The sequence below is a fragment of the Trichosurus vulpecula genome, chromosome 2 (genome assembly GCF_011100635.1).
Source record: "Trichosurus vulpecula isolate mTriVul1 chromosome 2, mTriVul1.pri, whole genome shotgun sequence".
Lineage (NCBI taxonomy): Eukaryota > Metazoa > Chordata > Mammalia > Diprotodontia > Phalangeridae > Trichosurus > Trichosurus vulpecula.
In genome coordinates, this window is record NC_050574.1 from 95,589,040 (window position 1) to 95,615,886 (window position 26,847).

At 42.3% G+C, this 26,847-nt stretch overlaps 1 protein-coding gene across 1 annotated transcript in view; it reads right to left on the minus strand.

Moving 5' to 3' along the window:
• Positions 1-19,448, minus strand: part of VPS36 (vacuolar protein sorting 36 homolog) — a 44,490-nt gene extending 25,042 nt beyond the window's left edge. The window contains exons 1-4 of the mRNA XM_036745584.1: positions 19,242-19,448; positions 11,445-11,513; positions 7,013-7,083; positions 1,824-1,938 (exon numbers count right to left, since the gene is read on the minus strand). Coding sequence (XP_036601479.1) covers positions 1,824-1,938; positions 7,013-7,083; positions 11,445-11,513; positions 19,242-19,337 — 351 coding nt within the window. The 5' untranslated portion in view covers positions 19,338-19,448. The remainder of the gene's footprint in view (positions 1-1,823; positions 1,939-7,012; positions 7,084-11,444; positions 11,514-19,241) is intronic.
• Positions 19,449-26,847: the final 7,399 nt, after the last annotated feature.

Here is a 26,847-nt window from a genome sequence, read left to right on the forward strand (position 1 = left end):
ATAATGCATCTAGTTAAAATATGAGGGCAGGAATCAGGAACCAAAGATTCCTATTTTTGCAAAAAGGAGATGGTGACTTTTAGCTACACTAATGACTTTAGTCACTCAATATTTACTTAGTATCTACTATGCACTGGGTGCTCTAAAGAGATAACAAAAAAAAGGGCATGAAAAAGAAAGCCAGAGAAATAAAACAAATGTAAAATGACCTGCTGATGCTCCTAAAGCAATATACCAACAATTATACATCACGTTTTACTAAATACCAAGGGCACAAAAAGTCAAGAAATCAGGATGTCTGGTGGGGGTTAATCAAGAAAGCCTTTGCAGAAGTGTGTTTTGGTAAAGTCCTTGAAGGATAATTGCTTCTCCAGAAGCTGTGAACTGTGCTCTCACCAGTCTGCCAATGAGCTCTAGGCAAGCGTGCATGTAGACAACATGTGTGTATATGTATGTGGACCTATCTAGCCACACACACATGATTGTGTGCGTCTTATCTCCTTTATCTCCTTTCACCAAGGCATTATAAAGGTTTTCCACTCTCTGTCCTTCCCTGATGCCTCTTCAACTCAACTACTTCTTGTGCCAATGACAACTTTTAACACTCTTTAACAGTAAACCAAAGGCACAACTGAAAGAAATTACCAACCTCCAGCTACCCTTTTTGACCATCACTGCTTCATGCCCCCCACTTTCACCATAGCCTTAACCTGATTAAATCTATTCTGTCAGATATGTGGTGGCAAAAAAGGACATGCACTTATATCTAGTTCTGGCCTGTAATTTATCCTGCGCTCAGCTAGAGTGTAACAGACCAAGGAGGCTGGAATTGGCAGGAGGAAAAAGTGAGGTTCAAACTCGTCTCTACCATGTATAGCTGCTACGCTGGGTATGCTGGGTGAGCCACACATTGTAGAGAACTGACACTTGCAGTCACATGCCCAAGTCTCTCAATTCCCTTAGAGTGAGCTATCAATAAGCATTTATTAAGTACCTACTAGGTGCTAGAAACTGTGCTGAGCAGCAGAGACACAAAGAAAGGCAAAAGACATTTCCTGTTCTCAAGGTGCACACAATCTAATGGGGGAAAACAACATGCAAAGAACTACTAACGAACTACACATATAATAAATCGGGATTAACTGAGGGAAGGCACCTTCATTAAGAAGGAGCAGGAGAGGCTTCCTGTAGAAGGCAGGATTTTAGCTAGGACTTGAAGGAATCCAGGGAAGCCAGGAGGCAGAGATGAGAAGAGGGTTCCCGGAATGGGGGAGAGCCAGTAAAAATGTCTTGAATCAGGACATAGGAGTGTCTTATTCAAGAAAGAGCAAGGAGACCAACATTACTGAATCAAAGACTATGTTTTTTGGAGCAGGGGGAGAACGTGTATGCTGTTCAGTCATTTTTCAGTTGTGTCTGACTCTTCCTGACCCTTGCTTTAGGAGTACCACTTTGATAGATGAATGGAGAGAGGACTGAAGTCAAGAGAGACTCATGTTGGTGCTGCAATTCTGCACAGAAAAGAATAATGTTGTGCCACAAGCAAAAAATACTCAAGAAACGCTGTTCTAAACCTTAAAATGACATATAAGCATTGGCTATTATTATCTGGTCTTTGTCACAATCAGTTCTTTGCACATTACAATATATTGAAATGTATAATTCTTGTTAATAACGTAAAAAACAATATAAAAAGTCTTTAAAACAATCATGAAGGGGGAATGGCACATTGTACAATATTAAATTCTAATACGTAACAGACACTTATATCAAAGACAACGACATGCGTACTTCTAATCAAACTGACATCCACATGAACTTACCTCAATCTGGCCATGTTCTTTGAAAGAAAGTTTGATGTAGGAGCTCTTGCTGCTTTGGAAAGGGCCAGGCTCTTTGTTGGAAGAAGCTGGGTGAAGATGAATCACTATTTTGGCACTAAAGAAAGAACACCCATTAAATACGCCATTGCTTTTAATAACACCTCCAATTCTCTTTTGACTAACACTGAATGCATTTCAGATAACCTCTTACAAAAGTTCAATACAAGAAAACCCCAGGAGAAAAGGTGTCTTCATCTATAAGTTTAGTGTTAATGAGCAGATACAAATGTCATTCAAACTAAAATTTATAGCATAAAAATCAAAAGATTCCAAGGAACTGGCTACAATTTATAGATTAAATATGACATTTTTTAGAAAATAAAGTCAAAGTGAGGTAACTATACTTTAGGTGGTGCTTATTCAGGGCTTTCCATTTGTAAAATCATCCCTAGAGGTTACAAAATTACCTTTAACTTCTGCCAAAGCACACTACCTTAGCTAAATGGAAACACACTGGTTTCATTAATAGGACATTAACTTATCTGTATAAAACCAGACAGCTGACATTTTATTAAAATACATCCAAAACCAATATTTCACACTGTCACTTATGGGAAAACCCTACTCCATCAACAACATGATGTAGAAAGATACCTTATAACAAAAACAACTCTGGAAACATTATTGTTCTTGGTTATTAAAACAGGCCACCAAAAAATGGCTCATAATGACCAGGAAAGTGATCCACGCATCTAGTTTACAGTCCTCATAATTCCTTTATCCTTCAATAAAGTCCTATTCTAATGCTCCACTGAGACAGGGAGGGAACCTTGGCTCCTCAAAGATTAGGCCAAGATAGAACAAGCTCCAACAGGTCCTTCCTATGGGCAAGCTGGGAAAATGTCAAGTGTAAGCCTTTAAAAAGACTTTATTTATGCTAGCTCCCAATCTAATAAAGCACTGAGAATCATATCACCAAAAGGGTGAAGAATTTTTTGAGCCAGGGCAATCCACGAATTTGTTACCTAAGGCACGGAGGAGCTGTGACCTCCATTGGTGGAAGGAATATCTAATGAAAAAATCAGAGATCTTTTGATGTACTGAATTATAATCCTTTCTTAAAAGAGTAGCTGACTAAAAGTGGCCCAATTGTGCAACTGCTTCTCTATTGGCTACGATACTTGGATCAGATTCTGTCTATACAATTACCCATAAAGTCTGAATAACACCAGACAACTGAATTTACTGAGTAAACATCATACTGAGTGTCAATGAAGACTATGCAAAATATTCTGGCACTCTATATGATTGTGGGCAATTTATTTAATCTCTACAATCCTTGATTTTCTCATCTATAAGATGGAAATATACAACCTGTACCAACCACTCACATAGTTATCATGATGATAAAATGAGGTAACACATGCAAAGCGGGCTGCAAAGCCCCATGTGTTAATGTTATGATTATTAGTTTGGACCAGACTTGTAATGATTCTTAAATAATAGCTACCTGCTGAGTTCTGGGAGGAAAACCAGAAAGAAAAAACTGGGCAAGAATAATTGTAATCACAGTCTGAAACCATTCGTCTAGGAAGGCACCAAAGCCACAGGCATAGGAATCAGAGCTAGATTGGCTCTGACTGGACCAAAGCATTGGCAGTCTGTAAAAAGCGACTGCGCAAACTCTCTCTTGCTGTAGCTGTGGGACGTGCCAAAGGCCACGAGGAGGAGCAGGGGAGAGAAAACTAGACAACGTGAATGGTATACCTGAAAAGAACCATAAGAGCTGGCCTAAAGAGAACAGTTCTACAGTGAACATAGGGGAATGACTGATTGTTTTGCCCTTCATTGGAAATATCTGAAAACCAGACAATAATCTGACAGCAAAGAGGATGCGTATGTTACAAGGTTTGGATTTCTCTGCAACATGGCAGAAAGATAATTCTTTAACTTCAAGGGCTCTTCACATGCAACATATATCCTCATTATTTTTTTATTAATTTAATATTTTTCCCAATTTACATGCAAAAACAATTTTAACATTCTTTTTCAAATTTTTAAAATTTTGAGTCCCAAATTCTCTCCCTGTCTCCTTTCTCCTCCTCATTAAGAAGGCAAGCAATTTGACATCAGGATACAACATACCCTTTTTTATCATTTCATTAAATGAGGAGAGACGTGACAAGCAGGAATAATAAAAAAGCTGAAGGTGCAATGTATATAACTATTCTACAACATAATCCTTCTAATAGATTGACACAAGGCTTCTAGACAAGATGGATGCCGACACAGGAGGGGACTATCCTACCCTATAGGGGTATACCTACTCCTACTGTCACACCAGACAGAACAGTGATCGAGAAATCCATAGAGAAACTAAACTACAGTAGGTGATTTCTTCTACCTCAGAACCACACAGAAAGGTAATAGGAAAGAGGGCTGTGAACAAAGCCAATGTCAGGACAGAGAAGTCTCCCAGCATGACCAAAGATGGACAGAGACATATCTAGCCTGAGCCTGCATGGCTCCATGTTCAGAGGCAACAAGAGTACGTGATTCCTTTGAGAAAGCCCTGAGAAGAGACCATGGACACACAGGGAGTGCAATGTAACAGACAGTGAACAAAGCAGTGCTGCAGGACTCAAACCAAGAAATCCCAGGGCCCAGGGGCTCTGAGGTCCCAAATATTCTGTTCTAAGACACCAGTGAGAGCCCTTATTATCTAATGCTCTGAATCTCAGAGATCTAGGGGCAGGTTACGAAGGGCTTTAAATGCCAAACAGAAGATTTCATAATGGATCCTGGAGGTAGTAGGGAACCACTTAAGCTCTGTGAGTCAGGCTTGGGAAGAGGGTTAAAAGGTCAGATCTGGTTTTAGAAAGATCACTTAGGCAACTGAGTGGATGGTGATTTAGAGTAAGGAGACAGCAAGGGCAGGGAGATGAACAAGGAAGCTTTGGCAACAGTCTAGGTGTGATATGTGAGGGTCCGCACACAGGGGGAGGCTGTGAGAGGAGAGAGAGGGAGACTAAGACAAAAGATGATGTGATGGTAGAGACATGCCTTGGCCCAGGCTAGATATGGGGGGAGGGGTAAGTGAGGGGTCAAAGATGACACTAAGGCTGTGAAACTGGATAAGTGGGAGTCTGATAGTGTACTAGAGAGTAATAGGGAAATTCAGAAGTGGAGAGGATTTGGGGGAAAAGATAACAAGTTCTGTTGTGGACATGCTGCATTTGAAATGTCTATGGGATATGCAGTTCAAGGTGTCTAATAGGCAGTTGGTGATTAAGATTAGAGGTCAGGAGAGTTGGGGTTAGGTAAGTAGATCTGATAATCATCTGCAAAGAGATAACTGAATCCACAGAAGATGATGAGACCATCAGGTGAAACAGAAGGGAAGGAGAAGAGAAAAGGACCCAGGACAGAGCCTGGGAGATCCCCACAGTTAGTGGTCAAGGGGGTAAACCTGGATAAAGATACAATGACACTGAAGAGCACTCAGACAGGCAGCAGGAGAACCAAGGGAAAGCAGTGTTCTGAGAACGTAGAGAGGAGAAGAGGGTGTCAAATGCTGCACAGGTCCAGGAGGAAAAAGACTGCAAAAAGGCCATTTTAGATGTGGCAATGAAGAGATCATAGGTATATGGGGAGAAGTTTCAAATGAGTGCTGAGGTCAGAAGCCAGAATACAGACAGGAAGTGAAAGGGCTGACATGGCTTTCATAAGGAATTTAAGCATGGAAGGGAAGAAAGACACAGGATGATGGCTAGTGGGGATGACTATAGTGAGTGAGTTTTTAATGACAGGGGAGATACGGGCATGTGTGTAGGCAGTACATAGGTAACCAGTAGATAGAGACTGAAGATGAAAGGGAGGGTGGACATAATAATGTGCTGAAGAAGAAAGGATGGGATGCTACACTGGCGCACAAAAAAGGGTTTGCCTTGGCATCTTTTCAAGTGAGAAATTGGAGAAGAGCAAGAGAGTGGGGAAGACATCTGAGAGGAGGAGCAAAGGAGAAGAAAGAGCATTCAAAGCAATTTCTTCAGGAAGTGTGAGGCCATCTTCAGCTGAGAGGGGAGGAGGAGGGGAAGCTACAGGAGGTTTAAGGAGGGATGAACAGGTCTGGAAAAGCCACTGTGGTGAAGGAGATAGTTATTCCATTAGGGAGATATAAAAGGATGCTTTCTGCAGTGAGGGCCCAGAATATATAACATAAATCGGTAGTGGATCCAGTCAGCACAGCTGCATGATTTTCTCCAACTTCATTCAGCAGGATGTAAATAGGAATGAAGGGAACAGAGGTCACAATGACGACAAAGGACAGAGTTAAGGGTTGTAAAGCAGACAGAAAGATAGAATGATAAAAGATTATGATCCGATAAAGAAATTTCAAAGTTCATGAACATGTAAGTGTAATGAATACTTGTGGGTGATGGCAGGATCAAGGGTATGACCAGCTCTTTATTTAGCTGAGGTGGAATGGAGATTAAATAGGTCATGGGAAATGAGCAGACTAAAGAACTGGGAAGTCAGGATGTCCCTCAAGCTCATACTTGCAAAAAACAGAATCTAAACCTACTGATATTGGGTATATTTGGTCATTTGAAGTTATTTGAACCAATTATTTCTCTTCCCTTCCCTTTCCCTCCCTTCCCTTCCCTTCCCTTATAGTAGCCTAAGGAACAAAAAATGGGAAGTAATAATTATAATCAGCTCCAAGGAGAAGACATTTAGGTATATCATTTTTCCTTATGTACTTTTACAGCTTATATATAAACTTAAGGTATTTTGAGACATTATTTCATGTCAAGAAGGCAGGCATAGAAAGATAGCATATTCAGGACCCCCTGACCAATGTCAGGTAGCTAATTTATGTAGAACTAAAATGCTATGATAATAAAAAATAATAATAATGATAATGACTAGCATTTATATAGTGCTTTAAGGTCAGCAAAGCACTTTACATGTATTGCTATTATAATCTACATTTTACAGATGAGGAAACTGAGGCAGATAGAGGCATATGAAGCTGGATTTGTACTCCAGTCTTCCTGTTCCAAGTCTAGTAGTCTAGCCACTGGGTCAACTAGCTGCAATTCATGATGCCATAACATGAAATCAACTATCAAGGAGAGAAACTTAATAAAAACATATTCAACAAATAGGATCATATAAAATCTTACCTTTTTCCAATACCAGCTGCTTGCTCTTCAATGAATACAATTTGGGAAAGAGGAATAGCAATGCAACATTCCTATAGTATAATCAATACAAAATAAAAGAGTGTGAGATTTATCTGGGTGCTTTGCTTTATAGCATTCAGTACTCAGTGTCCAATAAGCATTTATACAGCGGCTACTTTGGGCCACTGTATTCTAGGCAGCATGTGCCATTCTATTCTGAAAAGGACTCCGTGGGGGGAGGGAGAGACCAACCCAGACAAAGCAGAAACCTGCCACGTTCCTTTAGGGGATGGCAGGGGAAATTACCAAAGCAGTTCCTTGGGCTAGTTCCTTCAGACTCAAGAACAATTTTATCTGATTTATACAAAAAATGACTCACAAAAACTTAAGTCCTCAACAGAGAAAAAATGGTATAGATATAGAACATAAAGACAATAGAAAAGAACCAAGAAAATCTGAGGATAGTAAAGATGGAGTGAAGGGATGTGGGTTCTAGATTAGTTCCACTAATCCAAGAAGGACCATAAAGCAACTAGGTAACAAAACAAGGATTAACCAGCAAGGTAGAGGGGAAGTCAACAAAAGTTAAAGAAGTTCGGAACAAGGAGAAATTGAAGATGAATAAAACCAGTTCTTGATTGTTAATGCTAACGACCATGCTAAACATTTTTGAGTTCTTAACCAGCAAACTCCTCACTACTGCTTAAGTCCATCTTTTCAATAAGAATGCTTTGATGCTACCTGGCTGTAAACTTGAATACCAAACCAAAGAGTCAAAGACCCATGGTGGGCATGAGTAGGTTTTGAATTATCAAGGACATGCAAAGCCAGAATAGAAGGTAGACCAGTAAAGGGGCAAGGATGAGAAACCCAATGGACAGAAAGCCTCTCTGGTCATTAAATATCCCTGAGATACTAAAAAAAAAAAAACAAAAAAAAACCCACCAACTCCTACCATGCCTTGAGTAGCAATAAAAATAAGTAAAATTTTTAAATTACCAAAGTAAATTTAACAATTTAACCTCTTCTCTTTTGCCTTCCCCCCAAGTGAGAAAATACAGACAACAGAAGAAAACAAGAGAGAATGAGTAATCCACAATCTGAATAATGCACCTTTGAATAAGAAGAATCAAATGACTTAGGGAATGCAAAAAACATCAGGAAATCTTAGAGTTGTAAGGAACTGCAAAGGTCATCTAATCTACACCTGAGAACATCCTCAAAGAGTCATCATCTAACCTCTGCTTGAAGAACCCATAATTAAAGGGGTCTCAGTGCAGCAAGATAATCCTTTTATTTTTTCCTAACAGATTTATTATCTCCTTAACCAGAGAAGCTATTCCTAAAGTCCCCCTGAAGACTGTGAAAATAGAGACCATCCAAGGTAAGTTCATTTTTCTATTTATCTCAAAACCCCTTAATGTCATCTCTCACTCCCCAATTTTTGACCAAGTGATGACCCTTCTCTTTGCCAACGCCAAATCCTCTATGTGCTTACTTCATCTGATCCTCTCCATCTTTTCCAACAGACTACATCTTTAACCATCCCCGTTCTTCAATCTCCAAACTTTCCCTATCAGCTAGCTCTTCCATACTGCCTCCAAATATGCTCAAGCCTTCTCCATCCTTAAAAATCTTTCACTACCCCCTACCATCCTACCACTGTATCTCCTCTCTTCCTTAGCCAAACTCCATGAAAAATATGTCTGCATTCTCTGCCTGCACTTTCTCGCTCCTCAAGCTTTTGCAGTTGACCTCTGGCCTCATCCTCGCTCTCTGAAATTGCCAATGCTCTCTTAGCTACCAAATTGATGGGGTTTTTCCTCAGTCCTACTCCTTCTTCACCTGTCTGCTGCATTTGACACTGCTGCCACCCTCTCATTCTAAATACTCTCTCCTTTCTAGGTTTTTGTGGTTGTTTCCTGGTTCTCCTCCTAACTATGTGGCCAATCTTTCTCAGTCTCCTTTGCTAGCTCATTATATCCCCTAACTGTGGGGGTTTCCCAAGGTTCTTTCCTAAGCCTTCTTATCTTTTTCCTTAGTAACCTCACTGGATCCCACAGATTTAACTATCCTCTCTATGCAGATGATCCCAGATCTATTTATCTAGTCCTGGTCTCTTCCTAGCTTCAGGCCCACACCTTTAACTGCCTACTAGGCATTTCAGACTCATGCACCAAAGGTATTTTACATTCAACAAATCCAAAATTAAACTCTTAATATTTCCTCCTAAACTGTCTCTCCTCCAAGTCCGTCTGAGGTACCATCATCCTTCCGGTATCCCAGATTTATATCTAGGGCATTAACCTCAACTCTTCATTCTCCTCTACCTCACTTATCTATCAATTGCCAAATCCTGCCAAATCTACCTTCGCAACGTTTCTCACATCTAACCCGCATAGCCACATTAGCTCAGGCCCTCATCCCCTTTCACTGAGATGACGGCAACAGCTAGTCCTAACTAGCCTCCCTGCCTCAAGTCCCTCTTCCCTCTAGTCTATCCTACCTACACACTGCTGACAAAGATGTGACCACGTGACCCCTCTGCTCCTTCTGCTCCACTGGCTTCCTACTGCCTCTAGAAAAAAACAGAAACTCCTCTGTTGAGTTCTGAAAGCCCTACATAACTTGGCTTCTACCTTTCTAGCCTCCCTTAAATTCTGCAATTCAGACCAAGTGACCCTTCTTTCTGTCCCTGTCCCTCATACAGGACACTCCATCCCCCTTCTCTGGTCTTCACTGGTCATTCCCTGTGCCTGGAAGGTGCTCCCTCCTCACCACAGCCTCACAGAATCCTGCTTTTCCTTCACGGGGCAGCTCAAACACTGTGTTCTACAAGAAGCCTTTTCTGATCATCCCAACTACTAGTACCCTCCCTCTCAAACTACTTTGGACTGACTACTTTGTACTTCTCTCTGTTTATTTTTATACTTATTTATGGCACTGTTGTCTGCCCGGTAGACTGCAAGTTTCTTGTGACTAGGTTTCGTTCTTTGGATTTGTCTCCCCAGTGCCTAGTATAATCATTGCCTGGAATACAATAAAATCTGCTGACTGAATGACTAATAGAGAATTCCCTACTTTCTAAGGCAGGCTTATAACCTTTAGAACAACTCTAATCATTAAGAATTTTTTTCTTCTCAGAGAACCAAAACCTGCCTCTTTTAACTTGTCCCACTTGTTCACACTCCACCTTCTTCAGGGTAACCATAATGGATTTTTTTAAAAGACCTTCAAGTGGCCTGGCTTAAAGTTCTTCATAGAATACTTTGAGGTTAGTTGATATTGGTAAACCAACCTCTGCCAAAAGAATACAAAGACAGTTTGAAAAATTTAAGAATTTTTAAAGTCCATAACTGTAAATTGTGCTTGGTCACTTGCTTCTATTCCAGAGCATTATATAGTAGCAGATGGCTTTAAAAGGTCCCATCTTGGGAATACTCCCAAGAAATAGCTTATCTCACTAGGACTGTGCCTAATGTCCACGAAGTGTTTGGAGCTCCTCAGATTAAGGCATTACATAAAACTCAGAACCACCCTGTGCAAAAGTCTTTAAAAATGGGAAAACTTCTTATCTTGCTCAGTTAACTCGGATCTACACAGTACTTCAAGGATTCCAAAGCACTTTCCTTACAATCATCCTACTACTCCCATTTTACAAATGAATAAACAGAGGGCCAGAGAAGGTAAGCGGTTTGTCTCTGTCATCCAGCTAGCGCTAATCAATCAATCAATCAACAGGCATTGATTCAGCACCTCCTCTGAACCAAGCCCAGAACTACATCTCAAACACAAGGGATATTCTGATCTCAAGACCAACAGGTCCCCTACAGTAGGGGGAAGGAATGCAATCTTTAGTCTCTCGAGGTTATTACAAGAAAGGCCCGCTTTTATCCACCTCACTCTCATTACCTATGGGGATGAGAAGAGCTGGCATTCTTGTTTTGTGCCCTTACTTCTAGGGAGAAAACCATTTTCCTCTCACAATTATGGTAATGCTGTGCCCCATGTATCAAGAGGCAATGCCGCTCCAATAGAGGGTTATGACCAGTGTGGAGAACTGGAGAGCTTCCATGATTCTTCCTAGTTTCTACAAAACATCCAACTAATTCAGACTCTTCTGGAAGTGAATGAAAGCAAGTACGAGCAGACAACAAAATTCTGTATCAGCCTCTCTCTGATCCAATTCCGTCAGGAATGTCATATGAGATGTGATCCCAACTAAAGACAAATAAATATTAATATATCTTTATATACTTTTGGGGGTGGGGAACCTGTGGCCTCAAGGCCACATGTGGCAAAGGACTGCACTTAAGGACCTAGAAGGCCACATGTGGCCTCAGGGCCACAGGTTCCTTGCCCCTTCCACTGGGGCAAAAAAGGTTTCAGGTAGGTAAGTCACATAAAAACAAATGCAAATATGTAAACTTACATGATTTTTCTGATCTCTCCAGATGAGGCGGTGTGTACTAAGGAGAAGGACTCCAGCATCAAATTTTATCTAGAAAGAAGCATCATATGATATTCATTGATGGTACTGAGAACTGTCAAAATTCTCTTTTACCTAATTACCCAATAATACACTCAAATACTCAAATGGATCTGTCATCTAATCAATTCAGGAGTTCTCTCTTTCTATGCCTTTCCATTCTGTGCAACCACGGCATTTATCCGGGTTCTCCCCAAAATTTACCATAGGTGTCCATCATAGATAGACTTTTGTCTATGGTGATTCATTTCTCTATTAAAGTTAATATTATGCTTTATCACTGTACTGTAAATACTTTAGAAATAGTTTATCACAAACTGCATAGGAAACACTGTGAACCATTTAGAAAAAAGACAAAAATGTTCAGACAGACAGACAGACATATTCTCCTGTGGTCACTGTTCCTATATCAGACAATTTTGCTTAAATTTTTTTTTCTTTAAGCAAAGGAAGATACTTACTGGGGAATCCTTTATTAGGAAGTGATTGTGGTGTCAAAAAAAAAACTTTTAAAAAGTGAAATAAAAACTTAAAAAATAATTCAAATAACATGCTTATATGCTATTGATTCACGTGCTGTTACATGTTGAAAAGCATGTAAGATAAATGAGGGAAGGGAATTAAAACAAATAGATGGAGCATAGGAGGCAGGGAAATACTAGTTATGGAGGACATGGAGCAGTCTAGCTTGGCTGGATCATAGAGTACATGGAGGAGAGAAGAATGAGATAAAGAGGATGGGGCCAGTCTGTGGATGCTCTTGAGTGCCAGTTAAATAACTATCAACATTATTCAGTAGGCAAGAAGAAACTATAGCAGATGTTTGAAGAGAGCAACGACCTAACTGGATCCATGTATAAGGGAGATGAGTTTGGCGGCATTGTGAAGGACTGGAAATGAGAGAACAAAGTCTAGAAGAAGTATTGCAAAGGCATCACAACAGTAGTAGTCCAGTAATAGTGCAGAGTTGTGATAACAAGAGTATGAACTGAGGTGGTGACTGTAGGAGTACAGGAGGGGAGAGATGCGAGAAATGTCACAGAGGCAAAGCTGACCAAACTTTTAAAGTGGTAAAAAGTGAGTCTGAAGGAAGAGTCAAAGAGAAAGGACTGAAACATGGAAAGCTAGGTACCTAATGGTGCCACTGAGGGAAATGGTGAAGTGAGAAGGAGCAGGCTTTGGAAAAAAGTTAATAATTCAATTCCATGCACATTTATTAAGCACCTACTACATACCACACATGGGACTATGAACTGGAGATAGAGACAAAAAGGAAACAGCTGCTGACCTCAAAAAGTTTACCTTCTACAGTGTCAAGATATAATAGCCCAGGACTTGTTGCAGGTACTTAACAAATGTGTGTAGATTGACATGTACACATAAATAAATACTAAATAATTTTAAGAGGGAAAGAGAATTAGTAACAAAGGGGGGAGAGGGGTTATCAAGAGAGATCTTAGATAGGTGGCAACTGAACGATGCTTGGAACAAAGCTAAAAGGTCTATGAGGCAGATATATGAGGTAGATCTATGAGGTGTATATGTCAAACATGAGGGGGATGAAGTGAGGTCCTTGTGCAAAGGAACCAATTAAGAAGATGGAAGGTTGGGTAGAAGAAACAGGCAGCAGCCTAGTTTGACTGGGGGGGGGAGTGAAAAGGGGGAAGAGAGGGGGAGAAAGAGAGAGTGTGAGTGAGTGAGTCTGGGGAGGTCCAGGGGATACAATATGATATGCAAGGCTGGAAAGGTAGGTGGAAGGCTTTAAAAGCCAGACTAAAGATTTTATTTTCTCTCACAGAGGTGATAGAGAGCCATTAAGGATTTTTTTATGTGGTCACTTATGTGTAGTAAGAATACTAATTTGGCATTTGATCAAATGAATTAATAGGTAAAGTCCTTTGCAAAGCTTAAGCTGTGTGAAGGATGGCTTTGAGAAGTAAGAGACTGGAGACAAGAACAATTGGGAGGCTCCTGCAATAGTTCGGCAAAGAGGATTCAGCCCTGTAAGTGAAACGTTGCGGAGGTAGTACTCATCTTGGCAAAGGATTAGATGTGGGGCTTAGGGAGAAATAAGACCGTGTGAGACTCCTCGGCTTTGAACCTGAGGACTGAAAGGACGGTGCAGCAATCAAAAGAAATATGGAAGCTAGGAGGAGTTGGGGTGAAGTGAGTTTCATTTTAGACACACTCGATTTGAGGTGCCAGATGGTAGATACTGTCAATTCCAGAGGAATGATGCTAACACATATTCGCCGGTAATACAGGCCTGGTGTTCAGAAGAAAGGTAATGTGTGAGCTGGATAATTGGGAGTCACCTTGGAGCCATGGAAGCTGACGAGGTCACCAAGAGACAAAGTAAAGAAAGAAGCGAATAAGCTGAGTTTAAGGAGACAACATCCCAATAGAAATATCCCAATTGTGAGTGTTTGAGGTGAAGAGAGACCTGGTACTGCCACTGTGCACCACTGATATTTCCTGGGAAGTCAATCAGTAAACAACCATTTATTAAACATGGCACTGCACTAAGCCATGAGGATAGAATCAAATGAAAAAACAGCCCCTGCCCTCAAGGAGTTCACGTTCTAAAGGGGGAGGCAGCTTGTATAGGCCAGATGTCTAAAGAGTAGGTGGCCTAACAGAGGGCAGAACCAGCAAAGGCCTCCTGCAGAAGGAAGGATTTGAGCTCAGTCTCCAAAGAAGCCAGAGAAGCTATGAAGGAGAGGACCAGAAGGAAAGCATGTTAGGTGTGGGTGACAGCCAGTGAGAAGGCACAGATGAGACAGCAGAGTGTCTCGCAAGAGAAACAGCAAGTAGGCCAGGATAGCTGGACTGTAGAGGGAATGGATAGGAATAAAATCTAAGACTAGAAAGGCAGGAAAGGCCTATGTTATGAAGACCTTTATATGCCAAGTAGAGGACTTTATAATTGACATGGGAGGTAATAGGAAGTCACTGGAGTTTACTGAGTAGGAGAGTAACACGGGCCTATGTCCAATTTAGGAAAATCACTTTGGCGGCTACACAGAGGATGGACTGGAATAGGAAGAGACTTGAGGCAGGGGGAACAAGTAGGCGACTTCAGTAGCTCAGGAGAGAGGTGATAAGGGCTTTTAATAACGTGGTGGCTGCGTAAGTGAAGTGAAGGGGACATCAACGTGAGATGTTACGGAGAAAGGAATGACAAAACTTGGCAATGGATTGAATATTGGAGTGAGGAAGAGCAAGGAGTCAAGAACGATCCTGAAGTTGCAGGACTGGAAGGATGCCAGCGTCCCCAAAAGTGACAGGGAAGTTTGGAAGAAGGGAGGGTTGGGGGGTGGGGTTTGGGGCATGTTGATTCTGAGATGTCCATGAGGCATCACTTTGTGACGTGCGAAAGCAGACGGTGATGCCGGACTAAAATTCAACAGAGACTAGGCCTAGACAGAGACTCGGACGACAGAGATGACGACTGACCCATGGGATCCGATGGGATCTAAAAGTGAAATAATAGGGAGGGAAGTGAGGGCCCAGGACAGAGCCCCAAGGGACACCCACAATTACCGGGTGTCACACGAATGAAGAACCAGCTGAGTGGCCAAAGAGGTAAGCAGAGAACCAGGCAGGAGAGAGCAGTGTCATGAAAATCTAGCCAGCTGAGAGGATGAAGGAGAAGGTGACCAGATGAGGACTGAGAGAAGGCCGTTTGGAGATCATCAATAAAAGGAGAACTCCCTGAGGGCAGAACGGCTGTGACAAATGAAAATGATGGAAACAAATTTTTTTCCAGCTGACTAGACACTGCCAACAGTTGTTTATCCATTGCCTCCTGGCTGATTCATAAACAAGACACTCCACCTCTGTGCTCTAGGCATTCTCTGGCATCCCCCATGCCTCATCTCCACCTACTGCCTTCCCAACAGGAAGCTGTTTCCAACTCCTCTTAATGACAGGGCCTTCCCTCTCTGATTTCCGATTTTTCCTGTATTTTAGATTGTTTTCCCCCAGGAAGTTTGAATCCTAGTTTCTCCAGAGTACTTTATCTTAACGTGCAAACGTTTTACTCGGCTTTATTTTAAAATAATTTGAGGATCTACAACTAACTAAGGTTCTGTTTGGCTACAATTCATGCTCAGATTTTTTTATGCCATGGAAATATGTTAAAATTTATGTTAAGGATTTCACTTAAATGAAACTCCTTCCACCAATGAAGAGAGTAACTTGTCTATATTTCACAGCTGGAGACTTGCCTGAAACATAGTGATGAGGATTTGAACTCATTTATTCTTAGCTTTCTTACATAAGGCCATGATGCCATGAGAAAAATGTAAACTACAAAGAGTAGCAAAACTATTTAAAAAGTCATTTTCTACTGAACATGAAGTGTTGCAGTAGAGAGAGCACTGGGCCTGGAGTTAGGAAGACCCGGGTTCAAATCTAGCCTCAGACACTTAATAGCTGTGTGAACCTCAGCAAGTCACTTAACCTCTGTTTGCCTCAGTTTCCTCAACTGTAAAGTGGGAATAATAACAGCACTTCACAGGGTTGTTGGGAGAATCAAATGAGATAATATTCAAAAGGCATCTTACACATAGTATGCACATAATCAATGCTTGTCTCTTTCCCTTCCCTTACAAAAAATGTGCTGCTGTGGTGGAAATAGCATTAGATTTCACTGAGAAACCCTGGTTTAAATTTCGGCTCCAATATTGACCAGCTATGTGACTGCAGATGAGCCACTTAATCTTTCTCAGCCTCAATTTCCTTATCTGTAAATTAGGGATAATATACTGCTTATTTCAGCCAGTCAATAAACATTTAATAAGCTCCTTCCACACGCTAGTCCAGGGGTAGGGAACCTTCGGCCTTGAGGCGACATACGGCTCCCCACCTCTATGCTCAGCACTGGGGATACAGAAAGAGGCAAAAGACAGTACCTGCCCTCAAGGAGCTCATAATCTAATGGGAGAGATAACAAGTAAACAAATATGTAAAGACAACTTAGATAGAGAATAAATAGGAAATGATTAACAGAAGTGAGGCACTGGAATTAAGAGGCATTCTGAAAGGCTTCCTGTAGAAGATACAATTCAGTTAAGACCTAAAGGAAGCCAGGAAAGGCAGTAGGTAGAGGTAAGGCAGGAGAGCGTTCCAGCTAGAATAGAGCTGGAGTGTTGTATGTGGCTCAGCCAGCAGGCCAGTGTCACTGGATTAAAAAGTAAGGTAGACGAAGACTCAAAGGAAAAAGATGCATACATCTTAAAGCCTATCCATAAATGAACTCTTTCATTGAGCTTGGTAGATATTTTATGATCTGTTAATAGTAATTTCTCAAATAATCATTTTCTTTTTCTGCTTTAAAAAGTACAGTCCCAGCACTAATGCACTGTTGTTGGAGCTGTGAACTGATCCAGCCATTCTCGAGAGCAATTTGGCACTACGCCCAAAGGGCAATCAAACTGTGATACTTTGATCCAGTAACACCACTAGTAGGTCTGTATCCCAAAGAGGTCAAAAAAGAGGGGAAAGAACCTACTTGTACAAAAATATTTACAGCAGTTATTTTTGTGGTGGCAAAGAATTGGAAATTGAAAGGATGCCCATCAATTGGGGAATGGCTGAACAATGTGGTATATGAATGTACTGGAATACTATTGCGCTATAAGCAATGACAAGCAAGCAGATTTCAGAAAAACCTGGAAAGATTCCATGAACTGATGCAAATAGAAATGAGCAGAACCAGAAGAATATGGTACACAGTAATAGCAACATGGTACAATGATTAACTTAACAACTTAGCCATTCTTAGCAAAATAATGATCCAAGACAATCCCAAAAGACTTTTGATGGAAAGTGCTATCCACATCCAGAGAAAGAATTATGGAGTCTAGATGCAGATCAAAGCGGACTATTTTTGCTCTTTTTTTCATGTTTTTTTTTCTTTTGATGTTTCTTCTTTACATGACTAATACAGAAACACTTTACATGATTCCATCTATATAACCCTATATCAAATTGCTTACTGTCTTAAAGAAGTGAGACATGAGGGAAGGAGGGAAAAAATTCAGACACAAAATTTTTAAATGAATGTTAAAATTTGTTTTTACGTGTAATTGGAAAAAATACTATTAAAAATTAAATTAAATCTAAAAAAAAGTAGTCTAAGGGACAAGATATATAAGTTACAATTCACTGAGTACATCATAAATTTCAACTTTAAATAATCACTGGGTCAGGTCACTCCTTTCATAAGAACTTGCTCATTCATAAGAACAAGAAAGGGATGAGGGACAGGCTTACTATGTAATTACTGTATATGAAATACTACTGTCACCATTACTACTAACATTTTAAAAAGGATGGCAGCACCAGTCCATTAATATTATTTTGTCAAGGTAAAGGAGAAGCACCAATCATCAGTGGAGGCTGAAAACAACACTACAGTTAAAAATCATCTGCTTTAGTACAGAATCTGGTCCTTGGGGGGTATTATAAATGTAGTGGTGTGCAGGGGCCAATGAATATTGCTAAGCATTCAAGGAGCTGACAGAGCCCATTAAGCCATTTCCCTTACAGTAACTATTTGATCTCACCCTCCTTGAGAGAATCACATAACATTCTACCTTCTATAATATTTTTGTACATGCTGCATTTCTTCTCTCTCCTCCTCCTTCCTGTGAATTCCTTGAAAAGAGGAACTCTTTTTTTAATCGCTGTATCATGGGCATAGTAGGCACTTAAAAGTCTGAACGACCTGACTTCTTCCAGAAAAAGGAGGAAGGGGAGGGATAATGAAATTTGCTTTGGCTGATGAGCACAAGCACCACAAATATTATGGTGTGTTAACACACGTTTAATTAACCAGAGGCAACAGGAAGGACCAGCAGTCAGAGACTCAAATGTACGAACCTTAAGGAAATGACTGACCACATCTTTGGCACTCTAGCCTCACCTACATGTTCCTGCTCCAGTAGCGAAAGGGCTGGAGAGGAGATACGGTGGAGAAAAGGTAGAAATGAAAGGAGGAAGGAAGGAAGGGAAAGAAAAAAGGGAGGAGGGAGGAAAAGAAGGAGAAAGTGGAGGAGAGGAGGAAGGAAAGAAAGGGTGAAGAAAAGAGGGGGCGGAACAGGAGAATGGAGGAAAGGAAAGAGGGAGAGAGGAAAGGAGGGAGAAAGGGATTTAAGGCGGGAGGAAAGGAAGAATGGGTAGGAGGAAAGGAGGAAGGAAAAAAGAAGGGAAGAGAGGAAAAGAAGAGAAGGGAGAGGAAAGGAAGGAGGAAGACAAGGAAAAGAAGGAGGGAAAGGAAGAAAAAAGGGAAAGGGAGAAGGAAGGAGGGGAGGGAGGAAGGGAAGGAAGAAGCGGAAGGAGTGCAGGAGGAAAGGAAGGGGGAGGAGAGAGAGGCGAAAGAAGGGAGATGCCTGCCCCCGACATGCAGGGGGAGGGTCAGGGGAGCTCGGGTTTGGAGCCGGAAGGGCCACAGCCGGGACTCGGAGAGAACGGAACCAGGCTGGGGCGCCGGGGATGCGGGGGCGCCGGTCTCAGAATACCCCGAGACCTCGGCTCGGGGCGGTGCCTCCCCGCTCGCTCCTGCGCTCCAGGGGGCCTGGGCTTCTCGAGGACCACCCCCTCCGAGGCGGCTAGGCGATCCCCCCAGCGCAGCCCCCGGGACGAGCCGCGGGCAGAGCCCCAGCCGGCTCCCGCCTGCTCCCGGGCCGGGCCTCCCGCGGCCGAGCGCAGCCCCGCCGCCCGCCCACCGCGCACCTTCTCCTCGCCGTCGTAGATGCGGACCCCGCGCTGCTGGATCACCAGCGTCTCGTTGATCTCCAGGAGGCCATTCGTCCACACGAACCGGTCCATGACCCGCCGCCGCCTCCGCAGTTCCGGGCCCGGCCCAGCCTTTGCCCTTTCTCTCTCTCCCGGGCCGCGGAGCCGCCTGCCCGGGCGCCTCTCGCACTGCGAGGGCGTGGCGCCCCCTGGCGGCCCGGCTGCTCCCCGGGAGCCGCGGCGCGGGGGCGGGGCCGGCTGCGCTTGAGCTGAGAAGGGGCGGGGGAAGGGGGAGGGGGAGGGGGAGGGGGAGGGGGGGAAGCTAGGGAATCCTTCTAGACCCGCTTCTCGGCAAGTGCTTGACTCTGCCCGGCCAAGAGGCAGATTCCCCCTTCCACATAGTAGGCTTAAGCGGGTGGAGGGATGGGGAGGGGGAATAATCATGCAAACTGATATTTTAAGATTTTTAAAACTTTGGTGGCACAGTGAGTAGAGCACTGGCCATTGAGTCAGGAGGACGTGAGTTCAAATTCGACCCCAGACACTTGACACATGTACTAGCTGTGTGACCTTGGGCAAGTCACTTGACCCCAATTGCCCTGCCCCCAAAACTAAAAAAAAAAAAAAACCTAAAAAAAATTTTTTTCCCCAAATAACAAAAATCCAGTCGTCGTCCCCCCCCCCCCAAAGAAAGCCCTTGTACGCAATATAGGTATTCAAGCAAAACAAATTCTGGTATTGGACACATCCAAAAAATGGCTCAATCTCTACCCCTAGTCCATCACCTCGATGTCAGGTGGTTGGTTACCTGCCTCATCATTAGTTCTCCGGTATCATGGGTAGTCATTGAGGTTGAGCAGTTCTTAAGCCTTTCAAAGTTGTCCGTCTTTCTACGTTCTTATTGTAAAGATTGTTCTGGTTCTGCTCACTTCCCTCCGCATCAGTTCGTACAAGTCTTCCTAGGTTTCTAATAATGGACATTTCCGGTTTGCCAAACTCATGCACACAATCTCGCTGGAGCCTCACAATCTCATGAATAGATGCTACAAGGTACAGTTATTTTTTCAGATAAGGAAATCTGAGGTTCAGATACTATGTTCCATAGGTTGTATTTCTAACAAGCGACCATGAGCCTATTGCCGATACTGGACGGGTGTCAGTAATGGCTTATGGTTGCAAAACTTTGTTAATTTCACTTACAGAGAAGCTAATTTTTAACTCTGGAGCTTGTAAACAAAACTTTGAAGTGTGGCAGGTGATTAATAATAACTGAGGAAACAATCCAAGCAGAAGAAATTTATTGGCTGGACAGTCAGAATGAAGGGGTCAGTGGATTCCCCAGTCAGTCCAAAGACTCTGAATACAGAGTGAGGCAAATTTTTATACATTAAAAAAAAATAAGACCAATTAATTATAAAAACAATTAACCAGGACTTAAAATTAGTTCATATAATTTCTAATGGGAGGAAAGTTAAGAGGCTTTCCAAGTTGGGAGGGGGAAGAGTAGGGAACCGGTAGGTTTCAGGATCTTCTCTTTATAAAATGAGAAGATGTGGATTGGCTGCATCCACCTAAATGTATGAAACAATAGATGACTTATATAATCTACCCTACCATAGATGGATGAGTAACAGAAAAACAAGACAGAAGAGAATACATTTGGCAGAGCAAGAGGGAGTCAGCGTTCATAAGATAGAACCTGATGGATTCTTTTGATTCCCACACCAAACCAACTCCAGTTTGTAACATGTCTTCATTTTATCTCATCAATTCTCCTGTTCTGACTAAGGGGTAGGGGCCAGCCCACTCCCTCATTAATCACTTATCTGTAAGCCAAACCAAATCAAGGTTTTAGCATATCCTCAGAATCAGAATTGTGTAACAGGAAAAGACCACTAGATGCCACTCTCTCACACAGCTTAGGGCAACAATTGGTGCATAGGGCAAAAATAAAAATCAATCTTAAACAAAGAGCGCATTTGCCTATGGTATCAAATAACTCATTATCTTGTAACCAAGTAAACCAAGAGGAAGGATTCCACCAAGGGTCTTTTGGGTCAGGAAGTTGTGTTTCTGCTATAACCCATTGAATTTCGTGAAAGTTGGTTTACAATGGCCCCTGACAGATTAATATTGGAACAAGATTGATTGATTGATCATAGCACAGGACCCTCCTTGTGATGATGTGATAAAGTCAAGGACTATGTGATTTTGGAAGGCTAACTGCTGAGGAATCAACCTCAATTTGAAGGGAGGAAATGGGGTCACTAGTGGTTAGACAAGTTGCTCAGTTTAAACTGATAGGTTTTGAGTAGCCTGCTCTAATAGTGCCACTCCAATGGATGGGAATAGCGACCAGAGGATCTTCCTCCTTGGCCCATTTTCTTTCACAGGGTTGCTCACTAACATTTCTCTTTTTTCACAGCCATGCCACCATGCACCCAGATTTCTAATAGCACTTCTTCCCATGTTAAAGACTGAGACTGCTGGGGCTAAGGTGATCCCACAAGTTCCAAGGGGCATAAGCCTTATTTCCATGGATGGAAAATTGACCTGGGGATGCTAAACCTCCCATAAGATTGGTGGGAGCTAACCTTTGTCCACCAAAAAATGTTGTTAGACCTAATTCAACCTAAACCTTGTCTGGTGAGATTTGGTGAAACATGCTTGGGTTTCCAGTCTTCATTGTTGTAAAGACAAGCTCTGGCACAAATGAAAAAAAAAAAAGAACTCTCCTATTTATATCAGGGAAGGTAATGCTATGGTTACAATTGATTTTGCCAAAGTCAAGGGTATTATGGGGACCACAGTCTCAGGTAATACATAAAGGAAAAAGTGGTAGAGGCATATTAACAGTAACAGAGTCTTAGCATACTGCCATACCTCCCCCTTTTCTCTCCCCCACCTCCAGCCCCCCACCAGAGGCTGATCTTAAATGAAATGTAATCACTTCCTGGAGGGGTGAAGGTCATGGATCTGGAGTTGGTGCAGTTTAGCATCTTCCTATTAGGGGCGTACAAATTACACTGCGTTAAAGCCACAACTGAAAAACATCCAATCAATGGTGGGGCATTAACTACATCTTGATTGTGGCAAAGTGAGGATCCATGAGTTAGGCCCTCCTTGGTGTATATGACAGCATACCTAATACCCATGAGGCCCAACAACTTTCAGGTGATATAGTTCACCCTGCTTCATTGTGTAATTTAGTAATAGCATTGAGTCTTTTCCAGCCTTCCTGGAAGGAGCAGATGGGGAGGAGAACACAACAGATAATGGTAGTAAAACTAAACAACAAGAAAACCTGGATTTACACAATGGGATAACGATAATACTCAGACATAAATTAATTGGTATAGTGGTGTACTGTAAAAAGAACCCAATCTGCTCTAAATGCCAAAAACTCCCAAGAAGTAGGCAGATCACTTCTTGGGCTCTCCATTTTCAAATCCTCCTGAAAGGAGTTGACTGGAAAGGAAACAGCAACAGGAAAAAAATATAAAGATCAAAACAATATAACAAGGAATAGCAATATTTCTTGTCACAATTAAAAGGATTAGTAATACGAAGCATAAAGCAAGTGGTAAAATAAAAAGCTTCCATTTTACCGGATATACAGACTTTCCAGAAAGATGGGTGTTCATTGCTTCTCTACTCTCTTTGGAAAAGTTAAAAGACTGGGAAAAATTATCAGGAGAAGTAAAAACAACAGGTGACAAAATTAAAATAAAGTAAATCACAAAATGCATTATGAACCTAAAGAAGGAGCAGGCTTTACATTGAGAACAGTGTGTCTAAGAGTCCTTTGCTCCAATCTTGATTGCAGCAACACTTTAGAACAGGCCTTCCCAGGCAGGCTGAGTTCTGCTGGTTCACTGGAGATTTTGAATGCAGACTTTATCTCCAGGATGGAATCATGCAGTGAAAAGTCCCAAGGGCCAATGTGTACTCTGCTCCTATGTCAACTCAGTCCGTTCTGTAATTCCTGTATGTCAGAGGCAACTGAAGTATCTCCTCCTAATAATGATGAGGCAAAAGGTTTTGCTTATGGAGGATGATGAAAAAGCGTTTCAAAAGGAAAAACATGTAATTCTCCTCTGGGTCTGCCCCTGAGGTGGAACAAGGCAAGGGGATGAATGTCAGGCCATTTAAGATGTATTTCTGAACACAGCTTGCAAATCATAGTCTTAAGTTCTTTATTTATACATTAAACTTGACCAGAACTCTGGGACTGACAAGGGATATGAAATTTAGGAGTTACCCCTAGACAGGAATAAATTTGGGAGATGATCATGTCTATGAAATGAGGTCCCCTGTCTGAATCAACATGACTTGGAGAGCCAAACCGGGGGACAATTTCTTCTAGCCTTATTTTAGCTACAAAACTAGCAATAGCTTTTGTAGGGAAAGCTTCTGCCCAGGGAGTCAACTGATCCACAATAATGACACAAACTTTGTAGCAGCCAGATTTTGGCATGACAAGCAGCATGAGGGAGAGAAGGAATAGTTGCGGAGAAACCGGTACTGGATGGAAGGGGTTGAAGAGGAGTAGGAAGGAGAAGGTATAAAGAAGTAACCTTTTGGGGAGGGAGGCAGACAGAAACCATCACTTTGAGCTACCCAACAAAACCAATAATTCATCTGATCAGAAGATTTTTCAATGGCTAGCCTTAATTTCTTCAATAGAGTCCCTGATAGATTCGTACATGATTGAATTGCTTGCTATTTATTCATTCCTTTAACTATAGGGAACATCACCTAATCCCATGCTATCAAAATTCTATCCAAGGGGAAACTGTAGATATCTTGCTTTTGCTGGAACCTGTTCTCTTTCATGATTCCTGGGGAAAAATAATCTAAAAAACAAAACTTAACTTCAAACCATCCCATTATCTGGGGTAAATCTAATCTGGCCCTCCAGACCCTTCGACCTAGGTGGGGAGAATGGATTTCTCCTAGTGCTTTCAAGAAAAGCACTGGTGGGTTGACCCAGGAAAAAGGGATTTGGGAGCTTGGATGGTAAAAATTCTCTCTCACAGTGGGGTTGGTTGAGTCTGGCTAGATATTGGGGAAACCAGGAGGCTTGGGTTTTGGGGGACCCTAGTGGGGGGCTCTTGAATAAGACTTCTCAGATTCTAAGCCTCGGCACCCCAATTTCTGGACCAAGAGACTGGCACAGTTAGGCCAGACCTTGATCTTCGGGGAGGAAGACAGGCTGACCAGCCTCCATCCCAGTCTTTTAGATAAGGGAAATTCTGCTCTACACCCTAGAGCAAGCTCTCAAGAAATCCCGAACAAGAAACAGGGAGTCCTTGTGAGGACTGGCTCTGTTGAGTTTGCGGGGTTGAGGGAGGACAAGAAAACATAAAGGAAGAGAGCTCTTAGAAGTTATGACTGAATTTGAATTCTGAATTGTTCATGTGCAGTTATCTTGCTTAATGTCTTGTATGTCTTGTCTGCGTGTTTAAGAAAATGTTTTATGTTTTATGATTTATGTTAAGATCTTTTTTGTTCCTACCCTGGCCAAGTTGCAATACTAGACTAGAAGTGGGATTGTGAAAAGCCCCCAGCTTTTAGAACTGACAAGGTATCAGAGCCAAAGCCTCGCCAGCCCAGAGGAGGAGGGGGCTGAAATTGGACGATCATTTTAAGATGTTCAGTGGTCTGTTTAGAATGTGATTAAATTGTTTCAAAGTAAAAGCAGCTGGGAAAAGAGAAGTTTGGTAAGTATAATACTTTCTTTTCATTTTATTTGAAATGTTTTGAGGTAGTTTGGGTCAAAATTGGGAAAAAAAGAGACAGAAGTGAGAGATAGGGACTTGGGTGGGGGTAGAACACGGATGAGTCCACATGGCCCTCAGTGCCATGTGCTCTTGGCCACCGCCTCCCCCATCCTCCACATTGGAAGACTGTGGGTGGGTCAATCAGGGATTGAATTGTATAATTCTTAAGACTCTTTAGCAATTGAGAAAAATCCTTTCTCAAATTATCTGGGGCAGAAAATACTTTAGAGGAATTTTTTAAGAGTCCAAAGGTTTTTTACTTGGAAGAGAAGTGACCTTACCACCGCCCCCCCTCAAAATCCTTAGGCATTTTGTTAATTGCCAGTATGAGGCTTGGAGAAAGCAGGGGGCCAAATTAAAATGGCTAGGCAAATTTTCCTAATACTTGGGCCAGAGGTAGTGAGTAGCTCAAATTCCATAGCTTTCCCCCTATTCCCTGGAAACTCTGCATGGAATTTATCTTTTGAGCACTTGAAGGACAGGCAGCCTCTTGTACGCAAGACATCCACTCCTGCCTGGTATGTCCCCCTACCTCTTCCTGGGGGTTGTGGTTCCTCCCCCTTCTTTCACCCATTCTAAAAGATAAAGTTAATGTTTGAACCTATCATATTTCAATTCTCTCAGATCAGGCATAATGAGAGAAGAGTAGAAAAATAGAGGAGAAACTGATGCAAATGTGTTGGAGCAATAACTTATGATCTTAATGGGAAGATTTCATGAATAAGGGAGGAAATGCATGCAAGGTATTTAGAGCTAGCTTTAAGGATGTTCCTTAAGCAATGTGAGATTATAGTCATATCCTAAACTGATTACTGGAACTTGCTATTCAAAACTTAATGGGACTGTTAACTGGCTGTTTTTCTGAGTGTAACTCCAGGTGTATGTATTAACAACCCAGCTAGCAGCTTCTGTGGGGGCGTAAGATCCCCCCCCCCCCGCCACAGCCAGCACCCAGGGGACTGCCGGCACCCAGGAGGCTGCCGGGACGCCGGGAAAGCACAGGTTCTTTTTATCTGCTTAAACAAGGAAAGCACGGTGAAGGGGTTGACCAGCTTACTTTAATCCAGCATTCAGTTAGCATACAGACAACATTCATTTAGTTCAGGGTAAAACGCCAGCATTCAGTTAGCATTCAATTAGTTCAGGGGAGCAAAGAGACAAGCATCAAGAGACATACCAAATACAGATTCATTCACGTACTTCAGGGGGAAAAGCCAGCACCCTGAGGTTCAAAACATTCATTTAGTTCGGGGGAAAACAAACCAGCACCCTGAACCTCAAAACCAAAATACAAACAAATTACAAATATCAACAGACAGACCCAATACAATTCATAGTTACCAACATCTGGGCTCGGCCCGAGAGCAAGGGCTGGCCCAGAGTCACGCTCCCCGCTGCTCCCACACCAACTGGAAAAGGAAAGAGAGCTCTTCAAGCTGTCCTCTCCCCTCTTATAGAGTTTTTGACATTATCAAGCGCCACCAGAATGACCAGAGCTGATTGGTTCTTGAGCTGGCCCCTCCCCCTAGCATAGACCAGGTTAACACCCAATAGGGCATGGCTCTGGAGTTAACACCTCCCCTCAGCCAGCCCCATGACTCATCACACAGGAAGTTCTCTGATTCCTGGCATGGTCCCTGGGCTTCCTGCCCCAGAAGAGCAAGCCACAGCGTCTAGCGAGGCTCAGTGAGGTAAGCTGAGTCATTCAAAGAAAACAAAGGCCATTCTGGTTACAGTGTAATATCCAGGAAGGATGACCCAAGATGCCAGTGGCCCTGTGAAGAGCAGGTGTGATTTCATGGTAAAGTTAAGAGGGCAAC